The sequence below is a fragment of the Polypterus senegalus genome, chromosome 2 (assembly GCF_016835505.1).
Source record: "Polypterus senegalus isolate Bchr_013 chromosome 2, ASM1683550v1, whole genome shotgun sequence".
NCBI classification, from domain to species: Eukaryota; Metazoa; Chordata; class Cladistia; order Polypteriformes; family Polypteridae; genus Polypterus; species Polypterus senegalus.
This window is the reverse complement of record NC_053155.1, coordinates 319163395-319179141: the sequence shown is the minus strand read 5'-3', so window position 1 is coordinate 319179141 and position 15747 is coordinate 319163395. Positions and strand designations below refer to the sequence as shown.

The window sequence follows — 15747 nt, the reverse complement described above, 5'->3', positions numbered from 1 at the left end:
CTCACATGCCAGCCTCGGGGCGTAACCTAAACTCTGCTTAGCTAGCGAATGAGAGAACTACTTCACAAATTTAGATCGGGCTTTTTTCTAGAATTTGATTGAATATTCTGGTTGATTTTGTGACTTCTCTCATCGTCCTAAGTATCAGAGGTCGCTTGCGATTGCAATTTATTTGCGCAAATCCGAAAGACACGCAGGGGGCCGAGGGGGGCGGGCCCTCCTCACTCATATGCCAGCCTCGGGGTGCAACTTAAACTCCGCTTAGCTAGCGAATGTAAGGACTACAGTACTTCATGGATTTAGATCGGGCTTTTTTCTAGAATTTACTTGAACATTCCGGTTGATTTTGCGACTTCTCTCGGCGTGCTAAGTATCAGAGGTCGCTTTCAGGAGTGATATATTTGCACTAATCCGAGGGAGAGGCTGTGGACCGAGGGGAGAGGGAAGCAGGACGTCAGGAGTGGGGAGCCGGGCTGGGTGGCGCAGGACCCTCCTCACTGTCCTGTTTCACTTCTACGCGGGCGGAGCCGTGGGGGGTGTAGCCTAGTCAATTAATAAAAAGCTGTTCCTGCTCCCCTGCTTAATGGCTGAACACTCTGCTTATCGTCTCTGTGTAAGTTAATGACAAATGACACCCGCAGTCCATCCTGGCTTCGCCACTCTGTGATAATCAGCGGTGAACAAAAAACCGCAGACTTACACCTGAGTGACAGATAAAGAGGCTGAGGGGACGTTGGGGAAATCGCAGGTGAGCTGGGGTCCCCACCTCCAAACGTGACGAAGGGCACAATACTCATATTTCACTTTGTTTCCTATTTCTTCGGGTCTTCTTGATACCAGATTTCTCCAAATGATTTTTTTGTTTTTTTTTTCCCGACTCTGCTCCTAGAGATGATCCGTCATTAGTGTCCAATTTAGAAGATAATTGTGTTTGTCAGCTTGCAGGTGATTTAATTAGCATAATTATCATGTAGAGAAACAATGTTGGCAGAAGATGATTATGCTGATTGAATCAAAGGAGAGCTAAACGGTCCGTCTGTGGCGTTCTGATGACGACTGGAGATGGACGGTGAAATATTTGAAAAATGTTACGTCTTCGCAATTTGAGCTCCAATGAGTCACCGAGCAACAACTAACAGCGGCCCATCAGCTGATGCCACTTTGGTGACACTTGTCTAGAAAGACATCAGAGCCCCCACAAGTCTAGCGGGGCTCGGCTTTCAACTGCATGATGCAGCAAAAGGCCGTTAAAAAAATGAGGATTTAATGTCAGCTACCAACATATTATGAGCCACGGACTTAAACTGAATTACAAATGGACAACACAGTGGACAGAAGCCAACTATGTGACGTTTAGCGATGTGCATTTTATATACGAGGGGGAGTCAAGTTAAAGTTTAAAAATGGGATTTAGTAGAAAACGAAATGAACCTTCACAAAGCTGATCAGGTCCTTTCTCAATGGAGTCTCCACCCTTCCCAATGCACTGGCACCACCTGCCTGGCTGTGCCAGCAGAATGAAAGATTTTGTCTGGTCCTTGCCACCACGTGTGCATCGCGGTCTTCATGTCGTCATCTGTCTTGAATCGACAACCACCCAGATGTTTTCTTTTAGGGGTCCAATAACATGTGGAAATCACGGTGCTAAATCTGATGAATAAGGAGGATGTGGCGATACCTCCAACTTCAATTTCTCCAGACGAGCCGTGGGGTCCTTAGCAGTGTGTGGGCAGCAAAGGGACGCCGCATGGATTGAATAGCAGGCTTCACGTTGGTCTCCAGCAAGTCACAGTAACTCACAGTAGTGACTGTATTACCCTTTGGCATGGAGTGATCGACGATAACTCAGGAGGACGAGATAAAACCTTTTATTCTGATGGCACTTCCAGGCAGGTGGCACCAGTGCATTGGGAATGGTGGAGATGACATTGAGAAATGACATGATCGGTTATGTTAAGGTTCATTGACTCCCCCTCATATATATATATATATATACTAATAAAAGGCAAAGCCCTCACTCACTCACTCACTCACTCGTCACTAATTCTCCAACTTGCCGTGTAGGTAGAAGGCTGAAATTTGGCAGGCTCATTCCTTACAGCTTACTTACAAAAGTTGGGCAGGTTTCATTTCAAAATTCTACGCCTAATGGTCATAACTGGAAGCTATTTTTCTCCATATACTGTAATGGAGTTCAGCTCGATGGCCGTGGGGGCGGAGTTTTGTGTGACATCATCACGCCGCCCACGTAATCACGTGAACTGACTGTCAACGCAGTGCGTAGAAAACCAGGAAGATCTCCAAAGAGCGCTGAAGAAAACATGCATTATATAATTGAGAAGGCAGCGAAACAATAAGAAGCGAGCGAGTGACATATACTACCATATTCATGAGTGCTGCTACTTCGGAAAGAAAGCACGATGTAAACCTACACTTTAAATTAAGTTCATAGACAGGCTACCGCTGGCGTTTCACATGCCCACAGGTAATGCGGGATACAAGTTTAATGAGAGGACGCAGGATATAAACGAGAGTTTTGATCACTTTGTAACTAAGTGCAAATTACAGGTGAAGGGGTGTGCTTATGCAAATTCCGAGAGACTGTGTTTGTGGGGGACTGACAGTTAAGGCGGGTGGGGAGTCACGTCATCATCTCCCCTCCCATTTACCTCATTTCGCTCTGAGCTGAGCTCCGCGGCTAAAGCCGTCTTCCGAAGCAACTTCGTCAGACTGCCACCAAATACTCACAGAAAAATCCACAAGTTAATACACACGCTGTCTCTATAGAGTTTCTCCACACTGAATCCTCCAGGCACTACTTACAAAAGGTTACATTGACAATCGTGTTATGTTATTTTTAAAATGTTTCCTTTTCTTAGCACAAGCACAGCTGAGAAGTTTCGCTGCATGTGCTCCATAACGTGTTAAAAATCACACATTTAATCACACTTTGAATTCCAAGCAAAGGGGAACTTCTGTCAATGCATGATTTCCTGGTACACCGATTACATTGATGCACACATCAGAGCTACAAAAATGTAACAGTCGGAAGAAAGCGCGTTGCTACGACTGATTGGAGGAAAATTTCATTTCAAAAGACTACCCGACGGAAGTCTTAGTAAAAGCGTGGTTTTGTGCACATATATATATATTATATGTATATGTATATACATGTTTATGTGTGTGTATATATATGTATATATATGACAGCAACACTCATGACAATGTCAATCATGTTACGTTATTATTAAAATGTTTCCTTTTCTTTTTCATTACTTCTTTAACACACTACTTCTCCGCTGCGAGGCGCGGGTATTTTGCTATATCATATAATATATGAATGACCTCCAAAGAGCGCTGAGACTTTTAATTACGTGAACGTGTCTGCAAAAAGTGTCGTCTCCTGCCCAGCAAAAGTCGAGCAGCCAGCGCGCGCGCATAGCTGTGCCGGCCTTTGAGACGCTGACTGCGCTTCTGCTTTAAGTCAAAGTGAGCACTTTTAATCTTTTTCATCCGCCCCCTGCGCTATAGCCCAGACAAGTGCAAACACGGGACCCCTTTTCTACACCACGGCAAAATAATATTAAGGCGATTTGCACTTTCTTTTGCACGAATACGATTATCAGGTCCTCAGCTCGGATTATGAACACACGCACAGGAGTGCAGGACTCACAGTGCCATCACAGCCGATTAATGGCGTGGACTTCTCACCAGTCTACACAAGACCCACCGCGACTGTCCCCAAAAGGCGATCATAACGTCAGCGAACACATCTCTCTATACTATATAAAAGAAAAGGCAACTTTCCTTTCTTTACACCTTTTTCCTTTTATCCCAAACCAAAGCCTTTCTCTCTTAACACTGCAGAGGACACAAAACTCATTTTCTTTAAATGCCGGTAAGGCACATTACCAGAGGCACAAATTTGAACGTTCACATAGAAAATGTAATTTCTATACCACAGCCGTCGTGTAGCGCCTTTCAAAAGGGATTTACTACCGAGAGATGATCCATATACATTTTAGCTGCTGTTAGTACTACTTACCTGTTGTGTTACACCGTCTTTAAAATGTAGTTTACCCGCAACCACTCCAGTAGTGCTCAGTGTATCTTTACTTCTTAAAACGTTAATGTTTTACTGTTTAATAACTTAGACTACATTTTATTATTTTTCCCTTGTACTCAGTGACCAAAGCTATACACACACATATAGACACATACATATATATATATACCTGTGTGTATGTATGTATGTATATATACACTCAGCAAAAAAAAGAAACGTCCTCTGACTTTCAACTGTTTTTACTTTCAGTAAACTTAATGTGTAAATATTTGTATGAACACTAAAAGAGTCAACACCATAAGACATAAACTACAAATGTTTCACAATGTGTCCCTGAATGAAGGGAGGCTCAAAATCAAAAGTACCAGTCAGTATGTGGTGTGGCCACCAGCTGCTTGAAGGACTGCAGTGCATCTCCTCCTCATGGACTGGACCAGATTTGTCAGTTCTTGCTGTGAGATGTTACCCCACTCTTCCACCAAGGCACCTACAAGTTCCTGGACATTTCTGGGGGGAATGGCCCTAGCCATCGATCCAAATCGATCCCGCTCCAGGGTACAGGCCTCGGTGTAACGCTCATTCCTTCAACGATAAACACGAATCCGTCCATCACCCCTGGTGAGACAAAACCGAGACTCATCAGTGAAGAGCACTTTTTGCCACTCCTGTCTGGTCCAGCGAAGGTGGGTTTGTGCCCATAGGCGGCGTTGTTGCTGGTGATGTCTGGTAAGGACCTGCCTTACAACAGGCCTACAAGCCCTCAGTCCAGCCTCTCTCAGCCTATTGTGGACAGTCTGAGCACTGATGGAGGGATTGTGTGTTCCTGGTGTGACTCGGGCAGTTGTTGTGGCCATCCTGTACCTGTCACGCAGGTGTGATATTCGGATGTACCGATCCTGTGCAGGTGTTGTTACACGTGGTCTTCCACTGCGAGGATGATCAGCTGTCCTTCCTGTCTCCCTGTAGCACTGTCTTAGGCGTCTCACAGTGCGGACATGGCAATTTATTCAGCAGTCCTCATGCCTCCCTGCAGCAGGCCTAATGCACGTTCACGCAGATGAGCAGGGACCCTGGGCATCTTTCACAGTCGGTAGGCAAGTCTCTTTAGTGTCCTGCGTTTTTAGAACTGTGACCTTAAATGGCTACTTGGTCTTAACGACCATTCCACAGGTGCATGTTAATTAATTGATCATGGTTAATTGAACATGCATGGAAAACATTGTTTAAACCCTTTACAATGAAGATCTGTAAAGTTATTTGGATTTTTAAAACATTATTGTTGAAATACACAGTTCTGAAAAAGGGACGTTTCTTTTTTTTGCTGAGTATATATATATATACTGTATATTAGATTATAGTAACCTGAAGAACTGCTGCTCCATGTGCATCAAAAATAGTAAAAGGGAATTAAAAGATACAGACAGGTAAATAGCGGATGCCCTAAACTTACATTTTTCTGAGGTCTTCATGGAGTGTATAACCTGCTAACATTAACAGGAACTACTAAGGAGGTGCTGAGGGATTTAGAAATTGTAGAAGGAGAAGAGCTGCTGTGATTAAATAGGCGGAAATCAAACAAATCACCAGAACCAGATTAGATTTACCACAGAGTTCTTAAGGAGGCCAGCGAGTGCAGATAGAAACACGTAACGTATAAATTTAGGAAGTCACTGCGCACTGGAGAGATTCTGAAGGACTGGAAAATGGCAAATATCATCCCGTTCTATAAAAAGGGTGACAGGGCAGATCCAAACAACTATTGGAGAGTAAGCTTAACGGGCATCGCAGGAAAATTAATGGAAGGAATTATTAAAGAGAAGATTGAGCAACACCTGGCAAGGACAGGACGGTCAGCGTGGGGTCAGAAGAGGGAGGTCGTGTTTTACTAACAGGCTGGAAGTCTATGAGGAGGCAACAAAAGGATACGACCAGAGAGGAGTGGATGATGTTTTGATGCGGACTTACAGAAAGCTTTTGATGAGGTGCCACATGAGAGGTTGGGCATCAAACTAAAAGAAGTGGCAGTTCAGGGTGATATTTTTAGATGGGTGCAGGATTGGCTCAAACACAGGAAGCAGAGGGTGATGGTGTGAGGAACCTCATCAGAACTGGCCGATGTTAAGAGTAGTGACCAGCAGGGGGCAGTGCTGGGGCGCTGCTATCTTTAATATATAGAAATGATTTAGATAAGAATATAAAGAACAAGATGGTTAAGTTTGCAGATGATACCAAGATAGGTGGATTAGCAGATAATCTGGAATCATCAAGTTAATTGTCCATAAATGTAAAAAATTACACATAGGAAGTAAAAATGTGAGGTTTGAATACACAATGGGAGGTTGGAAAATCAAAACCCACCTTATGAGAAGGATTTAGGAGTCATAGTGGACTCTAAGCTATTGACTGCCAGACAATGTTGAGACGCCATTAAGAAGGCTAACAGAATGTCAGGTTATATAGCGCCTTGATGTGAGGAGCACAAGTCACAGGAGGTTCTGCTCAAGCTTTATAACACACTGGTGAGGCCTCATCTGAAGTCCTGTGTGCAGTTTGGGTCTCCATTGAGAAGGACCTGGGAGTCATAGACAATACACAATGGGAGGTCTGAAGATCGAGAGTCCACCTTATTAGAAGGATTTTGGAGTCATAGTGGACTCTAAGCTATCAACTTCCCGTCAGTGTTCAGAAGCCATGAAGAAGGCTCACAGAATATCAGGTTATATAGCGCCTTGATGTGTGGAGTACAAATCACAGGAGGTTCTGCTCAACCTTTATAACACACTGATGAGGCCTCATCTGGGGTCCTGTGTGCAGTTTGGGTCTCCATAAAGACACAGCAGAGCTAGAAGAAGTCCAGGGAAGAGCGACTACAGGGGATGAGTGATGAGGAAAGATTAAAAGAGCTGAGCCTTTACAGCAAAAGAAGATGAAGTGGAGACCAGATTGAAGTGTTTAAAATGATGAACTGAATTTGTCCAGTGGATTGAGACTGTGACTGGGTTTAGGAGTCATAGTGGACTCTAAGCTATTGACTGCCAGTCAGTGTTCAGAAGCCATTAAGAAGGCTAACAGAATGTCAGGTTATATAGCGCCTTGATATGTGGAGCACAAGTCACAGGAGGTTCTGCTCAAGGCTTTATAACACACTGGTGAGGCCTCATCTGGAGTCCTCTGTGCAGTTTGGGTCTCCAGACTACAAGAAGGACATAGCAGCACAAGATGGGTCCAGAGAAGAGCGACGAGGCTGATTCAAGGCTACAGGAGATGAATAAGGCGGAAGCAGGAAATGCATAGTTATTCTTCTAATGGGAAAACGGCATTCGTGCTTATTTCCAACCCTTCATCTCTTGTGCTTTCACTCCCCATTGGACCCTTTGGCTGACCCCTAAGGGCAACGTAACAGAATGTGGAAAAGTGAAGAGTCTGGAGACTTTATGAAGGCACTGAAGAAAAACAGCTTCTTAGCTCCCTGAGGCAGACATAGATAGCAAGTCACAGACAGATCATAGATGTACTGTATATCTGTACCACGGAGATCATATCTATCTACTGTATGTCATGCCAAGTCAAGTCAATACCAGGTCACATATTTCTTGTCTTTGTGTTTTAATTGAAGAGTGAAGGCCCGGCCAGTCCGAATGCCACCGGGGTACCAGGCTGAACTGGTCATTCAACTGGTCTGGACTGACGGAGAGCCGCCGCAGCAAGTCACCAGCCTGGCTTTAAACTCGGCTTATGGCTTGTAAGTACCGCATGCTGATTGCTGAGTTTCTCCTCCATTGTTGTTCTGTTTACCCAAATGTCGTATGTGACAAACGTGCATGTGGACTACAAGATTGTGACTCGTGGCAAAGGTCATGCTTAGCCAATTGTTTTTTTGGGGATGGTGGGGTGGGGTGCAGGGGGGATTGCTATTTCCATTGTAATGATGTCAAGGATTGAAGAACTAAAGCAGGTTTTACTGTAATGGTGGTCTTTCTGTGTTTAAAATCTCAATGCCTGAACATCTCAAGTGACAAATCGAGGAGCAAACATTTGAATTCTTGAAGGTGCAGTCAGACACAATGAGCTCCTGTGAGACAGTGGAAGACTTTAAGGAAAAAGAAAGCAAGTCTCGAAACCAGAACAGACAGCCAAACGATTGTTAAATTTAAAATGAACGCTAAGCAGAAGAAAACAAATAAAAAAACAAAAAGAATCCGTAACCGGGCATGGAGAAACCAAAACGAGCACGGAAACGGAAATCCTAGTATCGGATACTCCAGAACAGAATGTGCCGGTGTTTATGCCACTGATCTGAAGGATGTCACGTGTCACATACTCCCAGGTTATTTGGAGCACAATCACCATGGCAACGGTCACCGCAATCCACAGAAAATGGCAACGCTCTACCAAAAAGAATAAGACGTCATCAGAGTTCAAATCTGTCAATTTATTGTGTAATAAAGCGCGTATGTGTGTATGTCCAGTCCCTCCAAGCAATCTGATTGGTCATTTGGGCTTTGGTGGCACAATCAAAAGAAGAAGTGCGGGTGCGAGACACACCAGGAGGTGTAAAGGCATAGGAGGCACACTGAGAGCCGCCTTCAAAGATGGGAAAGGGGGACAGGAGGCAAGCAAAGGGGTCTTGAAATGACAGAGGCGTTCGATAGTGGGGACACCCGGTAAGAGCCGTTCAGGTACTGAGGAAAGGCGCCAAAGGTACACGTAGGGCAAGAGATAGCAAATATTTTTCAATTCATTTACTTACCTGCCTTTGGACAGGTAACAGGGTTAATATTTCATAAAGCAAGAAAGGAATGTGAAAATGATATTATTTGGGGTCAAAAAAACAGTCAGCCTTCAAAGAGGCTTAGGCTTAAACTCAAGGGAGAGGACAACAGTAAAAAAAAAAAAGTAAAACCTTACAGTAAAAGGTGGGAAGGAGAGGAAAAGTTGGGAAAAGTCCGTGTAATGCCATGGGCCAGTAACAAAGTGAAAGGTGGGCATGGATGGGCGATCACCCACCCACTTTAAGCCCCCCACCAACCCAATCAATTTTCAAGTTGAAATACACATATATATAAAATATATATTTTATGTAAATTAATTATGTAATAATACATGTAATTATGTATTTTATGTGAAATTCATTTTAGTATTATTCATCATCCCGTAGAACTAATAGTCAAGTTGTATAAACCACCTTAAATGGTGACATGTTAGTCGCCCACCTAGTTTCATATATGCCCACCCACCAACAAATTTCTGGCTACGTGACTGCTATGAACCAAAAGATAGAACAAAAATAAGCCGAAAAAAAGGCACTTCAACTGCCTTCTTAGCCCACTTGCTGGCTCTCTCTCCCTCTAGGGGGTCTGTGTAAGGGGGTTCCTGCATAGAGCGGGTCTTACAGGGTCCAACTGGAAGCGGCACTACTCCTTGAGATGATGTGCCCGTGGTTCAGTTATCCTCACTTGGGGTCTTCTCGGTACTATGGTGGGAAGGAGAAAAGAGGGGCGATGCCATTTGTGCCAGTGCCCCCTCTTGTCCTGGAGTGGCAAGGTGAATGGTGATCCTGTGACACCCATGTGTGACACTTAGCCAAAGCAACAAAGCTAACAAATTATTTATTAAAAGTGTTGCGAATTCTGCCATAACCTACCAGAAGCGGAGGCCTTGCCTCCCAAATCTAGGTCCAGGCTCTACTGAGGCCTAGTGTTCAAAGTGAAGGCTTCAGGAAGGGGAAAGCTCAGAGTCAGAATAATCCTAATGATCTTGACTACCAAAACATGAATAGAAGACTCTGACTCTTTAAAACTATTAAAAAGATTTATTACGATAAAAGAATGTAATAATAATCTATGCATACAAATAGCAAAGCGGGGATTCCTGATAAGACAATACAGGACAAACAAAACCAGTGTGAGCAGCAGAATCAAAACCCACCAAATAAAAACCAAGAACCAGAAACTTGGAAATCCACCAAAGTTCTCAAAAATGAGGGTCTCCGGGATGATGCCAAGCCAATCTGGAGGGCCTGGAATGAACAACTGAAACGTCGTCCTATTCCCTATCGTAGCTCCTGAGACACTAGCAGATCCTGGAAGGTGCTACATGGTGATGGCAGTGAGAGGAATTCAACACAACTACTAAAGTAAAAACACAGTGACTGGAAGCCGTGGGCAGTCCGGGTTGACCCCAGCCGCCATTACGTCCTGGGACTCTGATCCATCTTCTAACATGGACCAGGATGAGTCAGTGTGAAGAGGACACACAACCCAGCAAGAGATGGTGCAAAAGTGCCTTGGGCTTTTATTGGTCAAACAAGAGTTCAAAGACCCCCAAGTGCAGTGGTGGGTTCTTCCATAAATAAATAAATAAACAGTCCCAATAAAGCCTGGTGAGGTTAAAAAGTCCATAAAGAAATGAATGTTCCTCTCACCAGGCAGAATGGACTCGTTTACAAACCAACCCAAGCCACTTCCTTCCTAAAAATTGACGTCTCTCCCCACTTATCCAATAAGGGTCTCCAGTCGCAGCCCACCCTTTAATCTCAGCTGGGGTTCCACTATGCCAGTCCTTTGGTGTCTGCCATGTCAGGCCGTGCCACGCTTTGCTCCAGCCTTCAGCCGAAAGATGTCCATAGTGGTAGGTGACTGTTGCCCCCTGGTGCACTCGGCACCAGAGCAGTGGACAGACAGACAGTGGACGTTGACTCCAATTGCACCAGGAAGACCTCAGAGGATGGGGATTTATGGTAGGACCCAAAGAACTGGCTTCAAAATGGAGGTGAGTCCTCATTTTCCATTAAAACCACAAGACGGTGGCTTGACGTGTGAGCCAGTGGTCAATGTGTCTCTCTAGCCCTGTGACATCCCGCTGACATTTTCAACGCTCTTTGCCTTTTTCTTTTTCTGTTTTTTTTGTTCCCCTGCTCACTCGTGCACTCGTGTGGGCCGAAATTAACAACAGGGTGGCCTTCGGAAACTGCAACGGTCTGGCCGTGGTGGATTTCATTCAGAAGACGGTGCTCCTCAGCATGGGCACCATTGACCTTTATGGCTCCAGTGACCCCTACCAGCGGCAGCCTCGCTCGCCACGCAGAAGCAAGCAGTTCCCAGCAGGTAGGGTGTGTCGCCCCGAGAGCCTGCCCTGCCCGCCTGCACGTTGCATCTTGGGTGCTGTCTCTGCATGCTTCTCTTTGTTTTTCGGGTTTTTGCGATCCTCAGCTGGCTGACTCTTCCAGCTCTTTTCTCTGTGTGTGCGGGTGTCTGTGTGTCTGTGTGTGTTGGTGTTTGTGCCCGTCTGAAAATCACATCTGTGTGTCACCCATAAAGTTCGTATTTCCTGCTACTTCTAGCCGCTGTTTGGAGTTTTTGCTAGACACTGCCAATCATACAGAAGATCTTGTCTCTCAAACAAAAAGAAGATGATTGAAATTACAGACTGCCTTAGAACGACATCCAAAGTAGTTTTAGATGATGGGCACAGAGAGCGGGCAAGCGAGGCCTGACAGCAGATGCATAAAAAGTGTTAAGAAGGAGACGCGGAGGCCCCAGCCTCCAACTTTAGTTTAGTTCAGTGTAACTTTATGGTCACATGGCATGTTCAGTCAAAATGGAACATGTCACCACAGTAATTGGGTAGAGCGTGTCACATGACCCAATAGAGAGAAGACTCCATGACATGCCCCTCTCTGCCAGAGACTCTCCGCCTTCTGAGGTGTATCCACTCATGGCACACCGAGTTCAAACAGCACCTTTAGATCAGATTTCTCTTCATTAGTGTCACTGTTGGCTTGGAAAGTAATCTCTCAGTAGCCACGCTTTAGAGAAACCGCACAGTGGCATATTGCACCTTGGCACTGCCCCAGCCTGACACACATGAAGTCCTCTTCTGTAGCAACAGATGGCGTGTTGCATGTTAAATATTAACACATGCAAGTGAGGACTTCACTGAACTCTGCACACGGGACAAAGGACAGAGAACAGGGAATCGAGTATAGCGCCTTTTGTTAAAATTCTCACATATAGCCACCTAAGACTGCTATAGGAAAGTAGCATGGCAGACACAAGTTTAATAATAAAAGGAAATAAAAATCACGAGAAGATGGACTTGCCTTTAATACTGCCACTGCATTGTTAATCTACAACGACACTTTTACTACCATATCATCCAAAATGTCACCGAAAGGTTAGTGTGGCAGGTAAATTTAATATTCTGTTCATTCAAATGTCATTCAGTAACATCTGTTCAGGAATCTGTTATATAGTGCCTTTCATATCTATCGTTGTAGTATATGGTGACGGTCATATCTGTCTGTGCTTCAAATGTATCTACTATATAGTGCCTTTCTAAACTATTCTTGTTCTTTAATGCCCTTCATATCAGTCTGTAACTTCATTATATCTAACTAGCTGTCTGTTTGTTTATCTGTCTTTCTATAATATAGCGACTTTCCTATTGATTTTATATTGTGGTTTCATATCTACAGGATGTATCATTTTATTTCATACAATTTTACTGCCTATCTATCTATCTATCTATCTATCTATCATATCTATCTATCTATCTATCTATCTATCTATCTATCTATCTATCTATCTATCTATCTATCTATCTATCTGTCTGTCTGTCTGTCTGTCTGTCTGTCTTATTATATAGTGCCTTTCATATCTATCTATCTATCTATCTATCTATCTATCTATCTATCTATCTATCTATCTATCTATCTATCATATAGTGCCTTTCATCTATCTATCTATCTATCTATCTATCTATCTATCTATCTATCTATCTATCTATCTATCTATCTATCTTATTGATATGCAGTTTTCCTTCCTGTCTACCTGTCTGTCTGTGTGTCTGCCATTGAGTTTGTACCCTTTGATCTTTCTCCCATAAGCCCCGCCCCCTCATTGTGATCAGCTGATCACATTCTTGCGCTGCTGTGCAGACCCCAATGCTTTCCTTCTGTGTTTGCTCTTTCTCTTTGATTTTTGTTACTTTCATTATAGAAGTTCCTGTACCCCCCACCCCTTCTCTTCTTGTGCACCAAGTTGAGAGTCGGATTTGAACCCTTGAATGTACCCCCTAATGCCCCCTCAACCCCCACGTCCCCACGCTCAGATGACGTGTCCTGCCCAGCGGTGTCCTTTCCATTGGTGTTTGCTTAGATGTTATGTCACCGCTTTATCGCCGTTTTTTGTGGTGACGTCCTCGTCCCTGCCTGTGTGACGGCTCTAGTTTTGTTAACCCTTTACTTCTTCTTTTTTATTTTTTATCCAGCACCTCTCATCCCACTTTGCTCCATGCCCCTCTGACGTGGCCTCATCCTCCATCATGCAGTAACTGTTTTGAGTTTTGTCCGAGTTACTCGTTTGTTGATTTTTCGTTTTTTGTTGTTTTTCTATGTTGTGTTCCTTTTGCTGTGCGTTTGTTTTGTGTTTTAACCTGTGATTTGCCAGATGCTTAGATACCAAGGCGTGTTTGTGCGTTCATGTTGAAGTTGGTCTAAACTTTAAGTGTTTTGTTGTAGGATTCGTTTTTTGATGTATTGTGTTTGTGTGTGTGTGTGTGTGTTGAGTACGTATTTGTGTCACATGTATGTGTTTGTATGTGGGTATGTACAGCGTGTGCCACATAAGGCTGATCTTCCTCAATAGGACGCCACCTCAGGTCTCCCACATGTCCACTTTGGGTTTCCCCCATCTGCCATTTTCTAAGGTGATCCCCCTGCTAGTCTAATCTTATTTCACTTTTCCTGACTTAAACACTGTGCTGCCCCCTATTGGCATGGAGGCCTTTTTCCTTTCTTGCTCACACTCTGTGTATGAGTAGAAGATCACTGCTGAGTGAGTCTGAATGGCCCCTCAGGTGACCCCTTTATCATACTGTAGATAAGAGTTCAGAGTACACACACATACACATGCAGAACTTTTGTAGTGCATACGTTGCCATTTACCGGCCTTCTGTTTTACAATCCAGTGCTGAAAATTGACGAATATGAACAAAGACATTTAATGGCCTTTTTCTGATTTTTCATATTTGTGAAGACATACAATACCAGCGTTAACATCCGATCTTTGCAGTCATTCCAAGTACACCTCGCTGCAGCCCATCGGACAGAACATCACAAGATATTTGGGGTGAGGCTGGATTTCAGTGACTGTCAGTCACAGTCTTAGTTATTCGAATGGGGCGGGGCTGGATGTGGCTGATGCCCATCCCCAGGCTCAGTCATTGTCGGAACTTAATAAATGGTCCGGGATGGATGTTTGTGGCGGGGCTGGATGTCAGTGATGGTCAATCACAGTCTTAGTCATTCTCACAGCTGATGGATTGGAGTGGGTGGGATTTAAGTGATGTCCAATCCCAGTCTTTATCATTCTCAGAGGTGATGGAGTGGGGCAGGGCTGGATGTAGGTGATGCCCAACCCCTACCTAATTCATTGTCCACACCTGAATGAATGGTCAGGGATGGATGTCTGGGGCGGAGCTGGATGTCAGTGGTGGTCAATCACAGTCTTAGTTATTCTCACAGCTGATGAAGTAGGGCGGGGCTGGATGTAGGTGATGCCCAACCCCAGCCTCATTCATTGTCACAAGTGGATAAATGGTCTGGGATGGATGTGTGGGGCGGGGCTAGATGTCAGTAATAGTCAATCCCAATCATTTTCACAGCTGATGGAATTGAAGGAGGACTGGATGTAGGTGACGTCTGTGTCATTCTCAGGGCTGGATGTTTGTGGTGGGGCTGGATGTCAGTGATGGTCAATCACAGTCTTAGTCATTCTCGCAGCTGTTGGATTGGAGTGGGTGGGATTTAAGTGATGTCCAATCCCAGTCTTTATCATTCTCAGAGGTGATGGAGTGGGGCAGGGCTGGATGTAGGTGAATGCCAACCCCTACCTAATTCATTGTCCACACCTGAATGAATGGTCAGGGATGGATGTTTGGGACAGGGCTGGCTGTCAGTGATGGTCAATCACATTCTTAGTCATTCTCACAGCTGATGGAATGGGGCGGGGCTGGATGTAGGTGATGCCCAACCCAAACCTCAGTAATTGTCACAAGTGAATAAATGGTCTGGGATGGATGTCTGGGGCGGGGCTAGATGTCAGTGATAGTCAATCCCAATCATTTTCACAGCTGATGGAATTGAAGGAGGACTGGATGTAGGTGACATTTGTGTCATTCTCAGGGCTGGATATTTGGGGTGGGGCTGGATGTACAGTAAGTGACCGCTAATCACAGTCTTGGTCATTGTTACAGCTAGTGGAATTGGGCGGAGATAGATATTGTGGAGGCCCAATCCCAGTCTTTGAAATTCCAACAGCTGATAGAATGAGTATGTCTGGATTACGTGATGCTCGATCACAGTCTCAGTCGTTCTCATGGCTGATGTAAAGGTGGGGCTGGATGTTTGGGGTGAAACTGGATGTTTGTAACTTTCAGTCTCAGTCTCAGTCATTCTCACAGTTTATGGGCCGGATAATGGAAATTAGAACATTAGAACATTCTAGATGAGAACAGGCCATTCAGCCCAACAAAGCTCGCCAATCCTGTCCACTTAATTCAATGCCTAATCCTAGTCAATGCCATTCTTACAGCTGTTGGAATGAGTAGAGTTGGATACATAAGGTGATGCTGGACATCGGTGACTGTCCATCACCACCTCAGTCATTCTCACAGCTGAT

General features: G+C 44.5%; 1 protein-coding gene across 10 annotated transcripts in view; it reads left to right on the top strand.

Annotated features, from left to right (window-relative positions):
• Positions 1 to 15747, top strand: part of stxbp5l (syntaxin binding protein 5-like) — a 565552-nt gene that overhangs the window by 395608 nt on the left and 154197 nt on the right. For all 10 annotated transcript variants that reach the window (XM_039745949.1, XM_039745947.1, XM_039745945.1 and 7 more), the window contains exons 17-18: positions 7683 to 7808; positions 11021 to 11172. In XM_039745949.1, the coding sequence (XP_039601883.1) occupies positions 7683 to 7808; positions 11021 to 11172 (278 nt within the window). The remainder of the gene's footprint in view (positions 1 to 7682; positions 7809 to 11020; positions 11173 to 15747) is intronic.